The sequence below is a fragment of the Kogia breviceps genome, chromosome 13 (assembly GCF_026419965.1).
Source record: "Kogia breviceps isolate mKogBre1 chromosome 13, mKogBre1 haplotype 1, whole genome shotgun sequence".
NCBI lineage: Eukaryota > Metazoa > Chordata > Mammalia > Artiodactyla > Physeteridae > Kogia > Kogia breviceps.
The window spans coordinates 33,560,492-33,584,427 of record NC_081322.1 but is presented as its reverse complement, the minus strand read 5'-3'; the positions used below and the strand labels follow the sequence as shown (position 1 = coordinate 33,584,427).

At 34.0% G+C, this 23,936-nt stretch overlaps 1 protein-coding gene across 1 annotated transcript in view; it reads left to right on the top strand.

Annotated features, from left to right (window-relative positions):
* ASCC3 (activating signal cointegrator 1 complex subunit 3) overlaps positions 1–23,936 on the top strand; it is a 330,850-nt gene that overhangs the window by 173,744 nt on the left and 133,170 nt on the right. Inside the window, exons 15-17 of the mRNA XM_059035971.2 lie at positions 13,925–14,116; positions 14,424–14,648; positions 21,439–21,558. Coding sequence (XP_058891954.1) covers positions 13,925–14,116; positions 14,424–14,648; positions 21,439–21,558 — 537 coding nt within the window. The remainder of the gene's footprint in view (positions 1–13,924; positions 14,117–14,423; positions 14,649–21,438; positions 21,559–23,936) is intronic.

Here is a 23,936-nt window from a genome sequence, read left to right as displayed (position 1 = left end):
AAATAACACCTAGTAGTTTACTATGAGAAACAAATGAAATGATATATGAAATTATTTTGGAAACTAGCTGAAGAATGATAAAACATTGCATATCATATTCTGGAAATCTACTTCTAGAAGTTTACTTTGCATATTACTTTTTGCCTTCTCCCACAAAGACACTCTCTTAAGAAACCACTGTTTTCTGTAAGATAGAACATACCTTAGGGAACAGTAGCAGCTTGCATTTATACATAGAAATATATCATTAGGGATACAGACATTTTCATTATTAAACCATTATTTGTTTGTTTGTGTTTTTTAAGATTTATTTAGTATTTATTTATTTTATTTTTGGCTGCGTCGGGTCTTAGTTGCACCACGCAAGATCTTTGTTGAGGCATGCAGGATCTTTTGTTGCAGCGTGCGGGCTTCTCTCTAGTTGTGGCAGGCAGGCTCCAGGGCAGGTGGGCTCTGTACTTTGTGGCACATGGGCTCTAGTTGAGGCACACGAGGTCAGTAGTTATGGCATGTGGGTTTAGTTGCCCTGTGGCATGTGGGATCTTAGTTCCCCAACCAGGGATCGAACCCGCGTTCCCTGCATTGGAAGGCGGATTCTTTACCACTGGACCACCAGGGAAGTCCCTGTTATTTTTAATTATAATTTTAATTTTAAGTTGAATGAATTATTCTAATTAGAATCTTCAGATTCTGTTTCACTCTCCATCTCAGTCAAATAAATTCTTTCCTTTAGGGACAAAACTTTAAACAGGCTTTAAATATTCTAGTACTAGGATGGATATTCCCACCCACCCTGTACAGTATTTCTCTGATTAATATGCACTGATGTTCAATTTTTTACATATATTAGTGATATTAAAAGTTTTCCTTGTAGGTAGATACAGTCTATCATGCAGCAAGCCTCATGAATGTAGTGATTAGGAATATCTGTTAAATAAATCAGAACACTAGGAAAAATCGAGTAATAATATGTACCCTCAAGCTACCTTAAAGTACCATTTTATGACTTTTTATTATTATTTAGATCTACCAACCATAGCCTGCTTTCATAGTTAGCTTTAGCCTTTGCCTAAATTATAGGAATTTGGCTTTGATGTAAGTAATCTGATACTTAATATTGATAGCTTTAATTATTTCTGGCTTAGCAGCTTTCCAGTGTCAGTATAACCAAATAAAATTAGAATTTCCTCTTCCTGGAATAGATGATATCTGTTAGCTAAAGAGAGTAGCAGGTACCTAAGAGCCCCCTTTCTCTTGTTTTTTTACTTTAAATAAGTGTAAACTGTTGTCTGAGAGTTTATTCTTTCCTCAGGCATATCAACCTCCTTTCCTTTAGGAGGCTAATATATTAATTCTACTGTCTGTTTGTAACCACATAGAAAGAATGTTAAAAGTATATTAATTTTTTTAAGTAAAATGAAAGAAAATTAATCAAAAATAGATTTGAGTGTTTAATTGGATTTTTTCATTTTCAAAGGGAAATAGGCTCTTTAGAATAGAGATTTTGAACCCAGGCAAACCTTGAAGGTCCATGCGTATTGTAGCAAATGGTAGGATTTCCTCATATTTTTATGGATGGCTGAATAATAATCCACTGTGTGTGTGTGTGTGTGTGTGTGTGTGTGTGTGTGTGTTTGTATCACAAATTTGTTATTCATTCATTCATTGCTGGATACTTAGGTCGTTTCCATGTCTTGGCTATTGTAAATAATGCTGCTATGAGGGGTTTAGATATCTTTCCAACTGTTTTTGTTTCCTTTGGGTATCTTCCCAGAAGTGGAATTGCTGGATCATATGGTAGTTCTATTTTTAATTTTTTGGTGAACCTCCATACTGTTTTTCATAGTGATTGCACCGATTTACATTCCCACCAACAGTGAGTTCACAAGGGTTTCCTTTTCTCCACATCTTCACTGGCATTTGTTATCTCTTCTTTTTGATGATAGCCATTCTGACATTCTGATGAGTGTGAGATGATATGCCATTGTGCTTTTAATTTGCATTTCCCCAAAGACTGACTAGTGATGTTGAGCTTCTTTTTATGTGCCTGTTGGCCATGGCCATCTTCTTTGGAAAAATGTCTCTTTAGGCCCTTTGCCCATTTTTAATTAGATTATTTGGTTATTTGCTATTGAGTTTAATGAGTTCTTTATATACTTCGGTTATTAACCCCTTATCAGATATATGGTTTGCAAATGTTTTTTCCCATTCTGTAGGTTATCTTTTTACTTTGTCAATTTCTTTTGCTGAGTGAAAGCTTTTTAGTTTGATGTAGTCCCACTTGTTTATTTTTTTATTTTGTTGCCTGTGCTTTAGGTGTGATTTTCAAAAAATTATTACCATGACCCATGTCAAGCAGCTTCTTTAGTGAGACCCTTTTTAAGAAACACAGAAAGTAGCATTGGAATTTTATCTTTATTTAAGTAGCCTTGATTGCAGCAATTTTTGTTCCTGTGCTTTAAGATGTATTTTAGAAACATACAATAAATTTCTTAAAACAAGTTTATACATCTTATTAAAGAATCTTGCTGTTTTGGAAAAGTATGTATATTAGAATATTGTTGCTCTCTCATTTGAAAATACTTTAGTAGGAAAACCATTTTAAAAACAAATAGATTATATAAGTAAAGATTTCTAATCCCTAGTGGTACAGAGATTTGTATTGATAAAATTTAAAGATCAAAATAACATTTCACAGTGATTTTTTTAAAAAAAATTTTTATTTCAGCATTTATTTTAAAATGGCCAAATGGGTATGAAGAATACAATTTTAGATGAGATTTCTCTCATCTAATTAGGGTGCTCTCTCTAGAATGCTAACTTGTGTCTGTATAATTGGGTTGTAGATAATACCAGGGTAGCTCATATGGGAACCAAGACCATCTTTCAAGGATTATAACATGGAACAGGGGAAACGGTACTTCTTTCTCCCCAGTTAAAGTACATAATTTGCACAGCTAGAATGACATATGGAAATTGGTTAGGGGAATTAGGCTAGTCTGTGTCGTTGTGAATTGACTATATACACATGAACCTCAAACTGTTTTTAGTGGTAGTCACTCAGTGAGTATTTACTGAGTGTAAGCTACCTACCAGTCGCTATGGTAGATCAATAGGTATCAAGATAGAAAAACTCTGCTGTCAACCTGTTTAAAGTGGATTGAGAAAGTTGTGTTGTATCAGTCAGGATTCATTAAAGAAAACAAACCATTGTATGTATATTTTAAATAGAAAATAATTTTGTGAAAAGAAGTTAGGTAATTCCTAGAATGTTGATAAGATTGGAGTGGTAGAAGTCGGCCAACTACTACTGGAACTGTTGAGTTTAAGAACCAGCAGCCATACCATGGTGGTGGTCCAGCATATAGAAGTTACACCTGCTGCTAGATACCTTTCATCATTCATGAACATGCTGGAAAACCAATTTTTGATGGTACGTGGGTCTCTCACTGCTGTGGCCTCCCCCTTTGCGGAGCACAGGCTCCGGATGCGCAGGCTCAGCGGCCATGGCCCACGGGCTCAGCCGCTCCACTGCACGTGGGATCTTCCCGGACCGGGGCACAAACCCGCGTCCCCCGCATCGGCAGGCGGACTCCCAACCACTGCGCCACCAGGGAAGCCCCATTATAACTTTTAAGCCTCATTTCTCTAAGATTTTGCTTGCCAGCAAAAGAAAACAGCAGAAAATGGTTTCCTCTTCACTTCCATTGCGTAGATATTACATGAGTGCATTTAATAAGCAGAATGGATTTTTGTATCCAATACCCTGACTACAAGAGATCTGGGAAGTACAGATTTTACCTTCTGGCTCATGCAATACAAAAAGGCCTCATTGAAGGAGGTGGGACTTGCATGCTGATTAACATTCTTCGCGTTAATTGGGAATGGAAATATATTTTGGAAGAAAAAAAGTAGCTGCCCATTTATTTTTATGGAGCTTATGTTCTGGCTGAAAAAAAATAACAACTAATTAAATAATTGATTTTAATTATGTTGTATTAAATAATAAAGAGGGATTAAGTGCTAAAAGAAAGTAAAATTGGGAGGATGCTTAGCTAACACAGTGACATTTAAGGTGAGATATGTACACAAAGCAAAGGACAGCAGAAGAATGGTCTAGGCAAAGTCTCTGACACCAGAAAAGCAATAGCACATTGAAGGATGTGGATAAAATCAGAGTGACTAAGAAACGTAGAGAATGATGGGGAGTGGTAGATACCATGTTTATAGCATGAGTCTAATGTTGTAGGCAAGGACAAGATTGTGAGGGCCTTGTTTATCATGTTACAGATTAGGTATTTTATCTTAAAAGAAATGTGTTATGATTACAGAAGTTTGAGGAAGGGAGTGGCATGTCATTAACTATATTCCCCTCAACTAATAATATAAAAATAAAATGACAATTTGAGCACACAAAACAAGTAATTTTCCTAACAGGGTTGCACTTTTAAGAAAGATCACTGCACACAGGCAGGGCAGGAGAGAATGGGAAAACCAGTTAGAGATGTGGATTCATTGGGGCATATTTAGGAAATAGAATTGATTGACTTGGTAGTTAATGTGGTATGAAAGGTTGAGGAAGAGAGATCTGGAAGTTCTCTGGCTTCTAAAAGATGTCTGGCTTAATAATGTTGAGTGGTTAGTTGGGTCATTTATGAGGAAAAATTAGTAGAGAAGGATTACTTTGGAGGGAAGGGTACAGATCATGAATTCCATTTGGATGTGCTGAGATGAAGTGCCTGGGATACTTAGAGATGTAGAGTAAGCATCTGGATGGATATGTAAGTCTAATGTATCAGAAGCTCAGTCTGTTTTGGAGTGGGAAAACCATGGGAGTGGATATGAGTGGTAAAAGACCTAAGACCAAGTCTTGAGGAATTCTGATATTTAATGATTAGAGGAGAATGAGCCAGCAGAGGAGCCTCCAAACACTGGAGTATACCCCGGAGTAAATGTCATAGAGGCCAAGGAAAAGAACGTTTCAAAGAGAAGAAAGAGATGATCTATACTGACTGCTGCAGTGAGTGGTCAAGTAATGTGAGGGCTGCAAAATACACTGTACTTAGCCACGTGGAGGATATTGGTGACCTTATTCAGGGCCTTTTCACTCCCAGAGTGGAGAGTAAAAACTAGATTAAGCTGGCTGATGAATGTAGATTAAAGTGTAAACATCAATTTTGAGAACTTAATTTATATACAAAAGGAAAATGGATAGTATCTAGAAATATGAAATAGTACTCAGAAAGGTAGACATACTATTTTTCTTTTCAAGATGGAAGTGATATGCTTATATTCTGTGGAAACTATTCAAGAGAGAGTGAAAAAGGATTGAAATTGATTGATTGTTCATGTAGGAAAGGAAAGAGATCACAGATAACCTATAAGAGTCCTGAGAATTTTCAAGAGGCATGGGATCCAAAGAAGTAGAGATTTTCCTTAGATAGGAGTTAGGGCACTACTGTTAAAACAGAAGAGAAAGTTAGAAAGATGTGTTCTGATGCAAATAGGTTTTAGGTGTATGGCAGGAAGATAAGGGAGCTTCCTGTGACGTATTGTATTTTCTTTGTGAAGTAGTTGTTAAGGTCATTCTCTAAGCATCAAGGATAACAAGGTGGAGAGAAGTTTGTGGAGAGCCAGTTAATGTAGACATTGCGAGACATGAGACAACAAACTGACCATAAAGACATCACAATTGCTGTCCAATGTTAAGGGCTTGTTGAGATTGTGATCATGGATTTAGAGTGGTCTCCAGTTGCCCTTGTATATAATTTTTCTTAAGCATTAGCTACCTTGGGTCATCCAAGTTTGACATTCTTCCAGTCTTATATGGCAAAACGGCAGATGAGTTTAAGAAATTGGGAGGAATGTGATTAAAATCTTGGGCTGTGTTATCTGCACTGGAGAAAGAACCAGAATTAAGACTGGGGCAGGGATGGAGAGGGCGTGCTGCTGATGAGTATTAAGAAAGTAGAGGAATTGTGATCTGGAAGTATCATTAATGATAAAGAAAGAGCTTAGAAAAAATGAGTTGGGCATGCTTGACATATAGGAATCTTTGGTCAGAAATTGAGGTGTTTGTACTAGCGATTTTGGTTTTGGAAGTAGTACAGTTGGTTGATGACAGGCCTAGAATATAATCGTTGGTATGGCTAAGATGGGACAGAGGAGATGTCAGTGTAAATGAGGGTGTCAAGGAATTGAAGAGCGAGGGTTTTAGATGTCCACATGGAAAATACAGTCACCGAGGATCATAATAGGAAATGGGATAGACAGAAAGACTAGGAGCCATACGTATGGAGTCTTCATTGGATAAGGTAGGGTAACAGGTGACATAGCAGATATACTGAACCTTAAAGGAACAGAGGTTTTTGTAAAAAGTTAGTACAGGCTGACCTGGAAATGGTGAGAGGGAAGAGAGAGAGATCATCCCCCACCACTTGAAAGATATGCATGGAAAACAAGAGTCCATGGAAAAGAGTCAAGTTTCAGTTAAGGCGGGGTGGGAGATGAGGTTGATATAGTTTGCTTACTACTGAGTGGCAATTCTGGAGAACAGAGTGAAGAATTTCATACCCTAAGGTGGAGAAATAGTAGAGGAAGTAGGGAACTGACTCAACAGCGAAGAAATACCAAGTATTATGGGAACAATAGTATAATAGGGCATTGTTTCCCCATTACCTGTTTCCATGCCAGCTGTGAGAATCAGAGTATCTGGATCTAAGACCCTAAAATTTTAACATGATCCTCAGAAGTTCTGATCATAGCTAGATTTTGTTGATCATGTGTACAGATGGCTAATAGGCCTTATCCTGAGGACAGGGTGGGAGGTATGATGTGTTTCCTTCTGAAAGACTCATGGAAGACAGAGCATTGCCGTTCTTGGTTCTCTTGGTGTGGACACCAGAGGAGCGATTTCAGATGTCTTGGTGATAAGGGTTTAAAGTGGAATAAGAGCTTTGAAAGAGAAAAAGAGAAAAAGAGAAAGGGTGGGGAAAGATAATATTCCTTAGATCTCTAAACTCCCTTGTCAAAAGATAAGCCAGGTATTGGTTTATGCTCCTAACAATGTAAGCAGGTCCACTGATTAACTTTATAGCTTTGTTGAATGATAAAAATTACACATACCAAAGATGAGGACTCTATAATATTTGTTCCGATATTGATAAGGCATACTCACTAGTAATTGTGAAAAAAGAATGGTATCATTTGGGAGAAACTATTTGCGTCCTTCTGGTTAAATTTTAGTTTTTATAATGACTGTTAAGTTATTTCTTCCTAATGGATTTGAAATAATCCACATTAAAGCGTACCTTATCAAGATAAATTACCTCAGAAGGCTTACAAGGGTCGCTAAATTATTTTTGCCATTTCTTATTGTACTTTCTTGCTGGGTTTGTAACTGAGCTGAAGGTCCTGTGTTACTTCTGTATATTTTTTTGTCTTATGGAGGAAAAAAAACTAATTTGTTTTATTTTAATATCTTCAGTTACTTGCTGTCAGTCTTCATTCTTTAATCATGTATTTGTTTTAGTTTGGAAGTCAACTTTGGGAAGTGGTTACATTATTCATTTTAAAAAGTCCTTATACTGATTTTGTGTCATAGGTAGGAAAAAGATATGTAAAGTTATGGAAGGAAGCTTGAGCCATGCTTTCACTAGGGGAAAAAAATTTAGAATCCTCTGTGTGCTAATGGATTCTTAGCAGTTGTCCATTCTATTCTAATTTTACTGACAATAAAGCCCTGTATGGGAAGTTCACTTGTGACAAGTGGAAATACAAAAACTGAGGAAAACAAGTTTACGCAATTCTTCTACTACACACCTGACTCCCTTTACCTTTCACAGCTGGTGTTCTTTTGTGCTGAATTTCCATGTATAGCGATACTTTATCCAGTGAGTATAGTACTGGATCTCAAATGGCTTTCTCGGAGAATCCGCTGCTCTGTTCAGACAATGTGAACAGGGTGAATTATACCCCTCCAGTCCTGCAGAGGCTAGCAAAGCCCGGACTCCAGGTAGGGCTCACCCTGAAAAAACAGGTGGAAAACAACAACTGTTCTGATACTTGAGGAAGCAGCAGGCATCTTGTAATAAGTTTAGCTTCGTAACTCATGGTCTTAACTATCTTTCTCCATTGATTTCTCCAAATAAAACTCCTATTAAAAACCTTCTTCCATTTATGTTTCTTTCAAGGGAAGGTTTTGTACAAACTGCCATTGTGTGTGTCTGCATGTGAGTTTCAGTATGAAAAAATTGGATCGTGTTAGGCACAGTTTTATGTCTCATACTTTTTTCACTTAGCAATACATCATGGAAATCTTTCCAGATCAACACTGAAAGATCTGATTCATTCTTTTAACAACTGCGTAGTGTGCCCCAGTGTGGACATTATCTTAATTCATTTACCCAGTCTGTCTTGATGGTTACTTTTGTTGTTTCTAATTATGTTGTATTGTAGACGGTGCTGCAGTAAACATTCTTGCTCACACTCTTGGCACTTGCAGTGATGTCCACTAGGAAAATTCCTGGCAGTGGAATTTATTTATCAACACGGTACATGCATTTAAAATTTTGGTGAATGAGTGGTGCTGAATTGCCCACTGAAGAGATTATTCCAACTTGCATTTCCTGGAACAGTAACTTCCTCCCACCTAACTTTGCCAGTACTGAACAGCGTTAGAGTTTTTGAGATTATGACAGATTAATAGGCAAAAAATGGTACTTCATTATTATTTTGACTGGCATTTCTTTATGAGTGAAGCTGAGCATTTTTCATATTTGCCATTTGAATTTCTTTTTCTATAAATTGCATGTACTGTTATATGTGTTATAAACATTTTTCCTACTTAATCTTTGATTTTGATTTTTATTAATTTATGAATATTTTTACCATAATGAGATTTTTTTCAGTTTACAGTATTTGGGCTTTGTCTTGCTTATAAAGATCACACTCACTTCATCATGATTTCCTCCAGCCCTTTTTAAGTTAAGTTTTTGATTTTTATTATTAAATCTTTAATCCATCTAGAACTTATTGCATATAGTAATGGTGTTGGTTTGCAGTCTCCTCGGGACCTTTCTGGGTGTAATGTGAGACTGGCCCCAAAACACAGAGGACAAGGAAAGACTTAAGAAAGAGGCAGGCCACTCCAGATTGGTGGGTGGCAGGTTTAATAATTGAGGGAACTTATATACAAGTAGATCTCCGCACCCACCTGCCACAATCTTAAAAGTTTATATAGAGGCCTTAACGGGGTTTAGTCATGTGCACAGACAACACCGCATTTCTGTCTAAGGGCTGTGTCCTTGGGCAGCCTCTAAGTGAAGGCAAGCAGAGTGCACATTCCAAGGACAGGAGAAGGGATGAGGAGCCTCTGATTGCCTGGGCCCAGCTTGTGGGTCAAACTGGTAGTCACATCTTCTCGATGACCTCCCCCAGCAAATGCATTTCTGAATACTTCCTGTTTATTCTGTTGTTTTTAAAGTTTAATATAACATACCAAATTCTCACATTTGCCTGAGTCAGTTTCTGAACTTTGTTTTCTATTTCCTTGATCTTATTGTCTCTTCTGTGGTATCAAACTATTTTACTTATTTGTTTGGTTTTCTTTAACATCTTTATTGGAGCATAACTGCTTTACAATACTTATTTGTTTTTTTAATATTTTTAATATGTGATTGGGATAAGCATCCTGATTATTCTTCAATTTTAGAATTTTCCCTGGATATACAGGTTTACTTTTAAGGACGAACTTTAGTATCACTTCCAAGAAATAACGTTTATCTTTTAGTTGAGTTAGTGCATTGATTTACAGATTAAGTTAGTGAGAATTGGTATTTTCACCAAATCAAGTTTTCCCATCTCAAAAGCAAAGCATATCATTTCATTTCTTGAATGTCCTTCGGCAGTATAATGATGCTTTCTTCATGTAGGTGCTACCTATTTCTTGTTTTTTCTGTTTTTGACGGCTTTTATAAATGTGCTATTTTCTTCCCTTTTATTTTCTAACAATTGTTCATTTACAGAAAGACTTTTTTAAAATATTGATTTGGCGGACTGAATTCAATTTCTGAATTCAATCATTATTTTAGTTAGTAGTTTTTCATTAATCCTCAGTTTTCTAAATAAATGTTTATTTCATCTGCAACTAATAATTGCTTTGACCTCTTCTATTCCAGTATTTCTACTTTTTATTATTTTCTCATGTCTAATTCCATTGTCTAGGACATTGGTAAGCTGATTGTAAACATCTTTGCCTTGTTCCTAACTTAAATTGATATATGCCTAATGTTTTATGATTCAGTGTGGTTTGAAATCGATGTTTTGTCACCTCTGCTCATCAAGACTGAATGTGGTCTTTTGTGAGATTTTAGTGCCTGGAGATGATCATATGCTTTTTCTCCTTTGACTTATTAATAAATATGTTAATATATTTATAGGTATAGTGCCCTTGCATTCTGGGGTTTAATTTACTTAGTTGTGGTATATTGTTTTAATGCACTGGTGAATTCTGTTTTCTAAAACTCTTTACTATTTGGATTAATATTCTTAAGAGAGATTTCTCTATTGTATTCTGTTTTCTGCTGCTTTATCAGGTTTTAATATCAGTGCTATTACACTGCCTCTGTAAGATTAATTTTCAGACTTCTATTTCTGTGCTCTAGGGCCTCTTAGTAACATTAGAATTAATTTGTCTTTAAAAAGTATGAAAGCCTAGATGTTAGATAGCCTTTACATTTTCTTCCATTGCTTTTATTATAATTTTCTATTACTTTTAATATAAATGTAACATTTTCCTAGAAAATCATCTATTCCAAACATTTTTAATAATGGAATGTACTGAATTTTTCAGAATACTCTTCTGATTCTTTAAAATTGTGATGTATTTCTGAACACTTCTTTTTCACATTACTAATTTTGTTTTTTTGTGCTTGTGCTGTTGTGCTTGTTTTCCACTATGTTTCTCCTTTTATTTAAAGGCTAGACAGTAAATATTTTAAGCCTGCAAACATATGGTGTCTGTCACACTCCTCAACTCCCCTATTGTAGCTCAAAATCAGCCATAGACAATATGTAAACAAACTGATATGGCTGTTTCAATAAAACTTTATTTACAAAACAGGCAGTTGGCACATAATTTGCCAACTCCTGCTGCCCAGTAATAGACATTGTCTATTTTTATTTTTTTCTTTTAAAATTAGAGTTTTTATGTTTACTTATCAATTTCACATCTTAAAAATCAGATTCTATTTTAACTTTATTAGGGCATTTCTCCTTTTTTCCTTGGCTTTGTTATATTTTTATAGATTTCTGAATTAGATGCTTGATTTACTTATTTATTATATTCTTATTTAGTTATATAAGTTATATATATTTTATATATAAGATATATATAAGTTTATATATAAGTTATATATATTTTAGTTATATCAGGTATGATGTTTTCTGAGAGCACAACTTTACTCCATCCTATAAGTTAGGGGTGGGGTACAGATCAGGGGGTGCCAGGAGTTGTAAGTGGGGAGGGTTTAACTATAAAGGAATAACAAAAGAATTTAAGGGGGGTAAAGGAACTGTTTTGTATCCTGATTATTATGGTGGTTACTCAATTTGAACATATGCCAAAATTCGTAGGACTGTACACCAAAGTGGAAAGAGAATTTTACTGTATGATAATTTTTTAAATAAGACTTTAAAACGTACTCATCCCCAGGCCTCCTCCCCAGGATTTCTTGTTTATTTGTCCTGTGAACTAGGCTAGATCACAAATGGCAGATTCAGATTCAAAGACAGTTGAGAATGAACAACCCAGTCTTATTTTAAGATTGTCGTCACTTCATGTCTTTAATGAATCAATAAAAAAGCAATGCACAGAATATGAGCAGGAATAGAGACAAAGGCGAAGTGACTCCTGGTACTTCTCGGTTGCTTACAGAGAACAAGCTGGTTGAACCCACCTGGTCAGAGTTGGAGGTGATGTGTCAGCACCCCATGATCTACCTGCTACCTTATAAGAATATTTTTCACCGCAGTTACCTATTTCCTGCGTTCAGCTTCTTACTGTGTCATTGGTGTCACAAGCCAAGTCTTACCTCAACTGGATGTTGACTGAGAATCTGCATTTGTAACAAGCACATCAGGATATTCCAGTGCAGGGGTCCACAGACAGGAGATTCACCCAAAACAAAGAGCCATCCAGCAGTATGATTTTTTTTCTGACTGTCTCCAAGCAGTATTTTTTACTTTCCTCTGTTAGCTCTGAATGTTCACTCATGAATATTAGCTAAGAAATGAAGTAGGTGAAGTGTTTTTCCTTCTTCTACTTTGACCCCACGAGGGAGCTCTGTTATACACTAGCAAATACTCCATAACGTGGAGCCCGTATTTGTGAGACTGACAATAACACACGTCTCAAAAGATGGAAGTTAAGGCAATATGATCCAAATGTAGTTAATAATAAAGTGTATTTATACAATTATTTATTTATACAATTATTTATACAAATTATTTAATTTATACAATTAAAGTGTATTTATACAATTATTTATACAGTTAGAGGCTGACCACACGGCACGAAAATGACATAATACCCTTCCCTTGAAACTTAATGAAGATAACGTTTTTGTGTATATGTGTATTTTGCTTGGGACTCAACAAGGCTCAGAATTCTAAGTTGTTATTTACTTGGCTGGCCACTAGATGGTGGGGTTTGTTAATGTTTTCCGTTCCATTTTATATCTGTAGCAGATTTCATGGAGTGCAGTTTTCTTAGATCATTTTCTTAGTTAATTATTATTAATTTAGAAGTTTAAAATTTTAACTGACCTTAGAGATAATCAGTGTGACTGTACTAGACCCCCATTCCCTGCCAGTGTAGTGCCCCTTATGTGAAAACTATGGAAAGCGCTGTTTCAAAAGAAGCTATCAAGATGTTGATTGTGAAATTTTCAGAGCAGTAGCAAATAAGCACAGGATGTGATGCCCAAACAGAAGCTTTGACTATATGAACACTTTTGTTAATCCATAGTCTTTAATTTTGCAGAAAAAAATTTCCCTGTTGTACAGTGAGTTGTCAGTGAATTTTGTAAGATCTGCTGTGGCACTTACACAGATTGCAGATAAGTGGACCATATCCCACATCTGAGGTCAGACCAGGCCAAAGAACAGACCTCAGAAGCGAAGTTAGTATATTTAAGGCAGATGTAAAGTTGAGGAGCTAAGACAGGTGGCCGGTGCCATCCTGTCAGAGATCAGCAGGAACACAGGTGTTTCTGTGTTCCTGGGGAAGCACAGTTGGGTTTGTTGGCTCATAACTATGAGAAGGAGCACATGTCCCACGGAACCAGGGGCATCTCAGTAAGGAGGAAAGGCTTCCAAGGCAGTGGGTCTGGAACAGAAAGTGTAAAGACCCTGAGGCAGGTGTGGATTTGTCAAAAAAAAAAAAAAAAAGGTTGGGGGACACTTAGAGAAAAAGCCAGCTCTTGTGTCTGGCCTGAGTAAGTAAGTGAGGTTCAGGAATGGGAATGATTTCTGTAGGTCTTGCATCCTAAGGACTCTGGCCTTTACTCTGAATGAGTTGGAAGCCACTGAGATTTATGCTTATTTTTAATAGAGTTTTTTTGAAAGGATAGGAAACAGGTAATACTGATTGATTGCAAGAAGAAGACACCTGAGTGAAAGAGATACTTGCTTTTACCTTCTTTCCTTTTGGATTTTGTGCCATGTTCAGGGTTACCTATTTTTTAAGATAGAGGAAATATAATTTTTAATGATTTTGTATAAAGCATTATATACTAAGACTTAGTAAGACCTTAAGATACTTAAAAATAATTCTGTGCTCTCTTTGATAAACTCATTCAAGAGACAATAAATAACAATTGCTTTTAAATGCTAAATAACACTTTTTTGTTTATATCCACTCTAGGTGCAAAAGTCAAGAAATAAACAAGTACGAGAATTATTTCCAGATGGTTTTAGTATTCATCATGCAGGAATGCTTCGGCAGGACAGAAATTTGGTTGAAAGCTTGTTTTTTAATGGGCATATCAAAGTCCTAGTCTGTACAGCTACATTAGCCTGGGGTGTCAATCTTCCTGCTCATGCTGTTATTATTAAGGTGAGAGCTTACCTTCCTTTGCGCATGGATTTGTGGTATCTTAAAACAAACCTGTGGATTGATTTATTTGAAAATATTGATTTGGCTGCTTCAGTGACTTTGAATGTTATTTATATAAGGTCAGAACTATATTCTCCAAAAGAATCTAGTTTATATTGTGAAAATTTAACGCTATCACAGATGATGAAAGGATTAGTTAAAGTACACTTTTGAGATCTTGCCATATTTGCCTAATTTCAGTATTCAGCTCATCAGGATTATATTTGTGTGTGTTTATGTAAATTTTTATTAACTTTTCCTCATCTAGGGAACACAAATATATGCTGCAAAAAGAGGCTCCTTTGTTGACCTTGGAATTTTAGATGTCATGCAGATATTTGGTCGAGCTGGAAGACCACAATTTGACAAATTTGGGGAAGGAATCATCATAACAACCCATGATAAACTCAGCCATTACCTCTCTTTGCTCACTCAACAAAACCCAATTGAGAGTCAGTTTCTGGAAAGCCTTGCAGATAATCTAAATGCAGAGGTAAGATCTAATGAGTTAAAGGTTGAAATAGAATCACCAGCTTCAAGAATGACCATGAAAAATAAAGTTTAAGTTGATTGCTATTTCATGATATTTAATAATACATTTTATTTCATATGCAGTTATAAGACACAAGAGGTGGAATGACAATATTATTGATTAGTTCAGAGCAATATAGAATGCAAATGATAACTGATAAGATATCATTGCTTAAAGACTATACTTTTAAATCATGAGGTTTTGTTACAGGACAGAAATCTAACCAAAGCTATACAAACTAGGGAAACAGAAATAGCAATAACAACTATATTTGTACTGCACTTTAATAAAGTTTATTATGAAGTATTTTATAAAGTTTTTATAAGGTTAATAATGCTCTTCTGTCTTAGATCATTTGATTAACTTTGTTATAGAAAATATGATTGCTTAAATTGAGCTACAATATTATAGTTTATTTCATGTGTGATGTGTTTGTGTTAAGATTTTTTTTTTTAAACTCAGGATTACTTTTATTGTTTTAATTCTAGAATTTTCAACCATAACAACCATTCACAAATAGTTATAGGTTAGCTTTACATATAAAACCTTCCAGTAAATACTCTGGAGAAGAGCAAGCACATATAAGTTTAGTCCCTATACTTTAAGATCTTAAAATAAAATTATCACAATAACTTATGTTGACCATCTTTCTGCCATTGTGTAAAATAATATTTTTTTATACCTTTCATTTTCAGAAGTATGTCTTTAAGGCCAAATTTTACTGGACCCTATCAGAATTCTGAGTGACATCGCATGTTAGGAATTCAGTTAGGCTCAAACATTTACATTAAAAAGCCGCAGTCAAGATAAACCTTGACATTTTAATAGACTGCTAAAAAAGAAAATTATTTCCTTTTCTTGGAGGCACAAACATAACACTTTCACTAATAAGACTCCGTAGATAAGAAATTAATGTCACCTATGAGAGAACAGTTTCACAGGGGACTTGTATAGTCACGATTATTGTGTTAAGATTTAAATAGCAGACCCTGGAAACCTAGATAACATCTTAACTGGTAAAGAGGATGAACATTCTTAAGAGTCTGTGTGTCAAACAATCAAATGAGGTTTTGCTGTTTTCACCGCATTTTTAATTGTTGTTCTGCCATCCAACACTTTCCTACTTCTTTCCTATATCCCTTCTTACCATTAAAGTTGACTCAAACAATTTTTGAAAGTAGGTGGGATATAACTATTAAATAAATGAATAAGTGAAATATTTGAACTGAAATATTACAGAAATTTCACTTCTATTCTATTCATGTTATTTAGAAGTCTTTTTAGAGGATGAGAAACACACTCGGTATGCAGTTTCTTCTGGTCAGGAGTATATAGTCCGAAAGGGGAGAAAAAGACACAAAAACACAGTGCAATAATGTTGGTGAGTAATAAGTTCTAAAGAAGAATTCAGTAGAAGGAGAAAATACTTTTGGCCCCAGCTTATCAGGAAAGGCTTTGTTCATGAAGGTGGTAAATCTGGGTTCAGAAGGTTAGGTCAGGTTTAGAAGATCTAGTTGGAAGTTAGAAAAAAGTCATGAAAGATGCTGGCTTCTAGTAGCATAATTACAAGAAAGTGAAAATGATTAGGAAATGAATTATGATATTAGGAATATCTCCAAAGGAAATATATCTCAGATGGCATGGTTTAAATTATTAGGTCTTGGTCAGGGGTCACCAGTATCTATGATGGAATAGTCTAATGTACAAAGATAGTAATAGTAGCAGTGGACTGAGGATGCGTAAACCTGCTGGGTGCTTTTTGTATATTCTCTCAGTACTGCTACTAAGGAGATATTATTGTCCTCAGAGAGATAGGTAACTGACCAAAGGTCATTCAAATACTAACTTCTGGAGCTATTATTCAAACGCAGGTCTTTTTAACTACAAACTTAGCCTTCTTATTATAGCCTAGATTTCTGATATATAAAATATAGTAACTTAAAGGTGAATACATTTATCAAAAAAAAAAAAAAGGTGAATACATTTCTCTATATTAATCAACCTACCATTTGCCTTCTTCTAAGACCAGGACTAAATATTTTCCAAAATGGTAGTAATAATTTCTCTGACTTACAATAAAAAGCAAGGCTGTTTTATACAATTTTTCTAGAAAAGCATATCAAGAAAGACTACATCTTTGTAAACTTAGAATTATTTTCCTTGATAGCTTTTTATAAGTGGTAAATTAAACACAAAATGGTGATGTTTTTATGCAGAAGACACAGGTGAGTAAAATACTTCTCTGGTCTTCAGGAAATTCTTTTTCTTAGGGACTATAATAAAATAAATGAAGCTATTTGGTCAAGCCCTGAGAAATTAAAAATCAGTTGTAGCCCATAGATTCACCTCATATTCATAAAATACTTATTAGGGTTTGTCATTTTCAGAAATGTCAACTAACTGTAACGATAATTCCATTTAATGCCATAAATGGAGTTCAAATAATGACACATATACCTTGAAATTTTTAGGTAATAATGGTGAAGTATAGCCATTGATAAAATTTCTTTATCATATTTATCATATTGATATGATATATCATATAAAATATGATATAATTATATTATATCATATATAATATATATTATATTGTATATCATATCATATATATCATATATCATATCAAATTTCTTTATCATGTCATAGACTAGCTCCCATTTAAAGTAAATTTTCTTCTTAAGGAAACAAACCCCCTTAAATTATAGTTGAGTGTGAAATTAAATTTGGTAATCTGTGGAAGCCAAGTGTGAAATTAGTTTATAACATGAATGTGTGCTGTGCTCTTAAGGTAATGGATTTTTAAGTCTTTAGACTCCGAAAATCTTTGCAAGACTGTACAGCAGCAGTGATCAACATCAAGGTCACGTTAGATTAGGAATGTTGCCCATACTAATATATTTGATAACACTAGTTTAGAAGAACTGGAGAAAGTATCATATTAAGCTATCATTTTAATGAAGACATTTTATGAGACATCTTTGCTGATTGATGCCTAATGGGGCTGACTCCTGAATGCTAATTAATGCCAAAGTTCACAAGTCTCAGCCCTGTATAAAGCCTCTTAATTTTGCACTGAGAGAAACACTGAAGCATGTTTGAGGCTTATTAAAATTTATTCAGCAGACATTACTGGGTATTCTTTCACAGTTTCACCTGTGAAACTGTTCTCACATAGGTGACATTAATTTCTTATCTATTCTGTGCCAGTCCCCTATGGTCCATACTTTAAAATGTATTAATCTTTCTATAATCTGACGTACGTTCTTTATTCAGAGTTCCTCCCATCTCCGCAGGGCACAGTACAAACACTTTGTCCTTGGATTTAAGTCCTCAGCAGTCTGACACCTTCCCAGTTCTGGCTCTGGTTACTTTCCAGCACAGGTCTTCTGCTCTAGACAGTCCCTTACTCTACTCACGTCACCTATAAAGTGCCAATCTTCCCATGTATAAAATAGGAATAATATAACTAGATTGTTGTGAAAATTTAACAAACACCTGTGCCAAGTTGTTATTCGGTACAGAATTATAGCAGTTACATTATCTCATAGTCCCTTTATCCTCAGCCCCAATCATACTTACTACCCACACTCAAATTTTAGTGGAATAAGTAAATGAATGGTCGCATAAATGGTGTTTTCATACAGTTACTAAAGGGGTTTGTGTATACATATGTATTTAGATACATATGATTTTTATATTTGCTTGTTTAGTTTTATATGATTTCAACTAACTTTTTGAAAAACACATGAAAATAAACAATTAAGATAACCTGTTAAGTTTAAATAGGTAAATTAGATACAAAGTGATACTTTGAGCCTTACTTCTAAATTACCAGATTTGGGGTAGTTTTTTTTCTCCTCTTTTACTTAGAGCGTAAAGCTGTATTACACTATATACTCATGGCACTTTTATAAGTTTCACATGTTAGGTGTTTTTCTTTCAAAGCATTTTTGAATACGTATTATGTCCTAGGCACTGTGGATAATGGTTTCATAGATGTCATCTTAATTCGTTACATGTATCTCACCTATAAGACTACAGATTTCTTGAGACCAGGAACCATGCTCTATTTATTGCCATATCCATTGTACTTTATACTTTACATAGTGCAGTCTTGTTACTGACTTCCTGTATGATTATTGAGATGAATGAATAAATTTCAGAGAGATACTGTGAAAAATACTTGTTTTATAAAAGGCTCCTGTACTAAGTAGCCACTAGACCACAAATATTTGCAAGTAAATTTTTGTTTTTGTCACTAGGTGGCATTCAAAGATTAATCTCACAATATAAAGTACCATTATAAATTTACATTCATTTTTCTGAGTAGTCTTTTCCTTTTTGGTGAATATTTGGGAGACTTGCATTACTTGATCCAGTTTTTGGTACCTACTTCACCTTTTCCTTTATTCTTCTCACTACCTAGCAATAGGTAATTATTTATTATTGTTAATTTACTGAGTCTGATTTTGAAAGTATAATAATAGCAAGCTTATTTTATCCTTTATAAAATTTTCTACCCTTAGGAGTTGTGTGGTGTTATTTTAAAATATCTGTAAGTCATAAGGGGATTAACACAAGTTGGCTGTCAAATAATAGAATCACAAATGGAGGACGCTGTCAGACTTTTAGCCATATCATCAAGCTAGTTTCCTTTGCCTGAGCAGACTAGAAAATGTTTAACTGTGTTACTTGTAAATATTTAGGAAGTGTTGTAGAGCTAACTCCTTAGCTAAATTTTAGTTCTTGTTACTCTTTACTTTGTGGAAACTCTTACAGTTCACATTTTAGGAAGTGTATGTTTACTTATATTGTGGGTGGTTTAGTCATTTGTAAATACATTAATGTATTTACTTATATTGTGGGTGGTTTAGTCATTTGTAAATACATTAATGTAAATTTATTTTTTCCAGCTTTATGAAGATATAATTGACATATGACATTGTAAGTTTAAGTTGTACAATGCAATAATTTGACACACATATGTATTTGTGAAATGTTTACCACAATAAAGTTAGTAAACACATCCTTCACCTCACATAATAACAATTTTGTTTTGTTGTTATGATGAGAGCATTAAAGCTCTACTCTTATATCAACTTTCAAGTACACAGTACAGTATGATTAACTGCAGTCACCATGCTGTACATTAGATCCCCAGAACTTACTCATCTTAAGCCTAAAAGTTTGTACCCTTTAACCAACATCTCCTCATGTCCCCTACCCCTCAACTCCTGGCTACCTCCTTTCTGTTCTTTGTTTCTTTGAGTTTGATGTTTTTAGATTATTTGTATAAGGGAGATCATACAGTATTTGTCTTTCTCTGTCTGATGTATTTCAAGATAGTGTAATTTTTAAAGTAGATAGAATCTGCCTTACCATTTATTTACTTTTGGTCATTTTTTTTTTAAGGACAAATAGTATGGTGTAATATTGCTATATGTCATCTTCAACTAACTAAAGATATCTAAGCATTCGCATACCTATTTTCCAAAATTAGTTATACAGAATTTAAATTATAATATGGGAATAAAGCAAACATTAAGGTTTATATTTTCTTTACTATTTAGTACTAAAATAAGAAGATTTATTTTTCCTTCTTTTCTCCTGAAATTTGGTTATTTAGGTAGGGATCATCACTTCTCCTTTGATTAAAGTATTAAGAGGTTAAAAAAAATTTTTTCAGTTACAGGTTCAGGAAAAATTATTCAACTGTGAAATTTCACAGCTTGGATAAATTTGTTAATTAAAATGAACACTCTAAGTATAAAAGCACAATGACTGCATATAGATCGAGTGGCTAAAGAAATGTATTTTTAAGAAAACTTTTCACTGCCATTCTGGCCTAAGGTCATTTTCTAACAATTCCCTTTATTACACAGATTTTATATGTTATTGTTGTGTTTTAAAATAATTAACCTTTGGTTTCATTAAATTAACATGTTATAAAGCTACATTAAAATGCTATGTTAAAAATTATATTTTCTCTCAGAATATAATCTAAAGAATTACCCAGTGTTTATTATAATTCAAAAGTATAAATATCTGTTTTTTCCATAGGTTGTTTTAAGTTTACCAATAAAAAATTAAAACCACTCCCTGTTCTTGTATGATCTTTTTAAAGTGTATGTATTATTAATATGTATAAATCCCAATAAAATATGATTTTGTTTTATGCAAAAATTACTGCATTTATCATTGTATTTATAGTATATATTTATACTAGCTATACTGCAAATGGTTATCTTTAGAGGAAAAAACTACTAATGTTATGCCCTTTGTGATTGTGGTAATGACAGTATACAAAATCACAACAAAGAGGGATAGAATCAGCAATATTGTGTTGTTTTGATTGTGGTTCAGTCACATTTAAAACTGTCAGTAATGTTTTCACTTAAAATGAAACCAAAATTTAAAAGAAGCAAAAAGAAGAAGAAAAATTAATGAATACCAAAATGTTTATAATACTGTATGGAATTAAATTCAAATGGGAAAACTAATCAAATGACATAATAATAAGTAAAGTTTTGGAAGATCGCATTTCTAATGTACTGTTCTCAATTAAATGAGGCAGGACTGATTTTTAATTAATTCGAGAAACATCATGTCCGATAATTGTGCTTACCTTCTTTTAAATACAGCATAATGATGTATTTTAAAAACTTAACTTTCAACAAAATGGTCTTTGATGTAATGTGTATATTCAACTATAATACATTAGTTTAACTTTTGTTATATTTTTGATTTACAGATTGCTCTGGGAACAGTTACTAATGTGGAAGAAGCAGTGAAGTGGATAAGTTACACTTATCTTTATGTACGGATGAGAGCAAATCCATTAGTGTATGGCATCAGTCACAAGGCTTATCAGGTAGAAAACTCATTTACTAAAAAAAAAAGTCAGACCTCCTTTTTAGTTCTGTAATCCTTTCATGATATGAGGATAAATATTTGCTACTTCTGCTCATCTGAAAAGATTTAGGTACCTGGAAGAAAAACAAAGAGCTTTAATCTTTTTTAGAAGATACTAAGGAAAATTAAATTTGTCTCTGGTAATTATTTCAGTTTCTTTATATATCTTTCCCACTGATCTTTATGTTATTATCAATTTACTGCTCAGATAAGTTTCCATTTGATATTAGTATTTTGCTATTTTTTAACTATATTTTTTAAATTTAGTTTTTAGAATAAACCAGACATGAGGAAACTTACAAACCACTTTTAATGATAGGCTTATATTATATACAGTATATTCTTCTTATCAAGTCCTTCTAAGCCTTTGTTCCTTAATTAAAAGATAGCATTAATGAGTTACTATCTTAACAGTTTGGAGGCTGGATCAGTTCTGCTGTGCACATAGACTGAGAATCAGATGCATGTGACCACAGCTCTTCCAATAAACTTCACAGTTGTGTGGTCCACATAGCTTACAGATTCTGTGAGATCTTGTCTCTTCTTTAGAACTCTGCTTTATACCCTGTAAATGCTTCCTAATTACAACAACTGGTTGTTGTCTAATGAAAATACGATTTCACCACCATCATATCGATATTCATTGGTGTTAAATCAAAATTAGCAAATAAGTTGAATTTAACTTGGAATTATAATTTTCATCTATTTACTAATAATGATAATTGTGTGTGTGTGTGTTCCATTTTGTATCCAAGCAGTTGCCTATCTTTTTTTTAATCTTTCCTTTTCATATACAGTAATTTGACCATGGGAAAATTGAAACTTAAGATTTAGAAGGGAAAAAAAAAAGAAGAAGAATAGCAGCAGCAACTAGTTATGAAGCTGTTCATCTGAAATCATTTGATTTTCATACTTAGGTTTACTGTAGATGGGGTAATTCAACTACCTTTATTATTCTTCTTCTCAGTTAAAATCTGTGCTAATCTTCAAATGGATATCTTTTACAGCCAGGTCTCTCTCAGTTATAAAATGTAGGTGTATTGTAACCTGTACCTTTATAAATTTTAAAGAATAAGGCACTAGCTATTCTTATTACAAATGTGGGTTTTGTGAAAAGAGTCAATGGCACTATGAAAATATTCTGAAGGGGTGAAGGAAGACCAAACACAACATGTATTTTTTCATGGGCTAAGGCATCTCAAGTCTTGGGACAAGATAAACACATCAGTTGATTTTTGTTTAAGTACCAGGTTAATATCAGAAGTCATTTTTTTATAATTTTCTAGTATAAAAAGTGGGTTTTTTTCCTTTCTGAGATAGTTTTACAACCTTCACAGTTCAGATAATCTTACCTTTTTATTTTTTTGACTTAAGTGTTTTTATTTTATTACTCAATAAGAATGTGTAGCCACAAAATTCATGTGAACTAACACAGATCATGTAGTTTAATTCTTTTTAATGGTTTAGTAATATGTGATTAATAAAATGGTTTCATAAGATGAGCCTGAAACATACAGTATGTTACCTACAGAAAATATTTAAGACTTTTTGTATTTGCTGATGTGACTGGATTCCGTCTTACTTCCCTACAATTGATTTTCCTTTGCCTCATTATGATTTACCCATTTATTTTAGCTATATTTGATGCATGAATAAGCTGCCATAAAAATCTAAGTTAGAACAAGTGGTAGGAGTATTAACTCATTAATTGATTTCTTTTTTTTTTTTTGCCTTTTAAACATCTTTATTTGAGTATAAATGTTTTACAATAGTGTGTTAGTTTCTCCTTTACAACAAAGTGAATCAGTTATACATATACATATGTTCCCATATCTCTTCCCTCTTGCATCACCCTCCCTCCCACCCTCCCTATCCCACCCCTCTAGGTGGTCACAAAGCACAGAGGTGATCTCCCTGTGCTATGCGGCAGCTTCCCACTAGCTATCTAATTTACATTTGGTAGTGTATATATGTCCCTGCCACTCTCTCACTTCATCACATCTTACCCTTCCCCCTCCCCATATCCCCAAGTCCATGGTCTAGTAGGTCTGTGTTTTATTCCAGTCCTACCACTAATCTCTTCATGACATTTTTTTTTTCTTAGATTCCATATATATGTGTTAGCATACGGTATTTGTTGTTTTCCTTCTGACTTACTTCACTCTGTATGACAGACTCCAGGTCTATCCACCTCATTAATTGATTTCTAAAGTATTTTATACTTCCCCCTCCCCCCTTTAAAGGTCATACTTCACTTTACAGCTATAAATATATACATATATTTATATATACACACACATCAAAGTAACAGGAATGTTTGTTAATATCTTGTGTTAA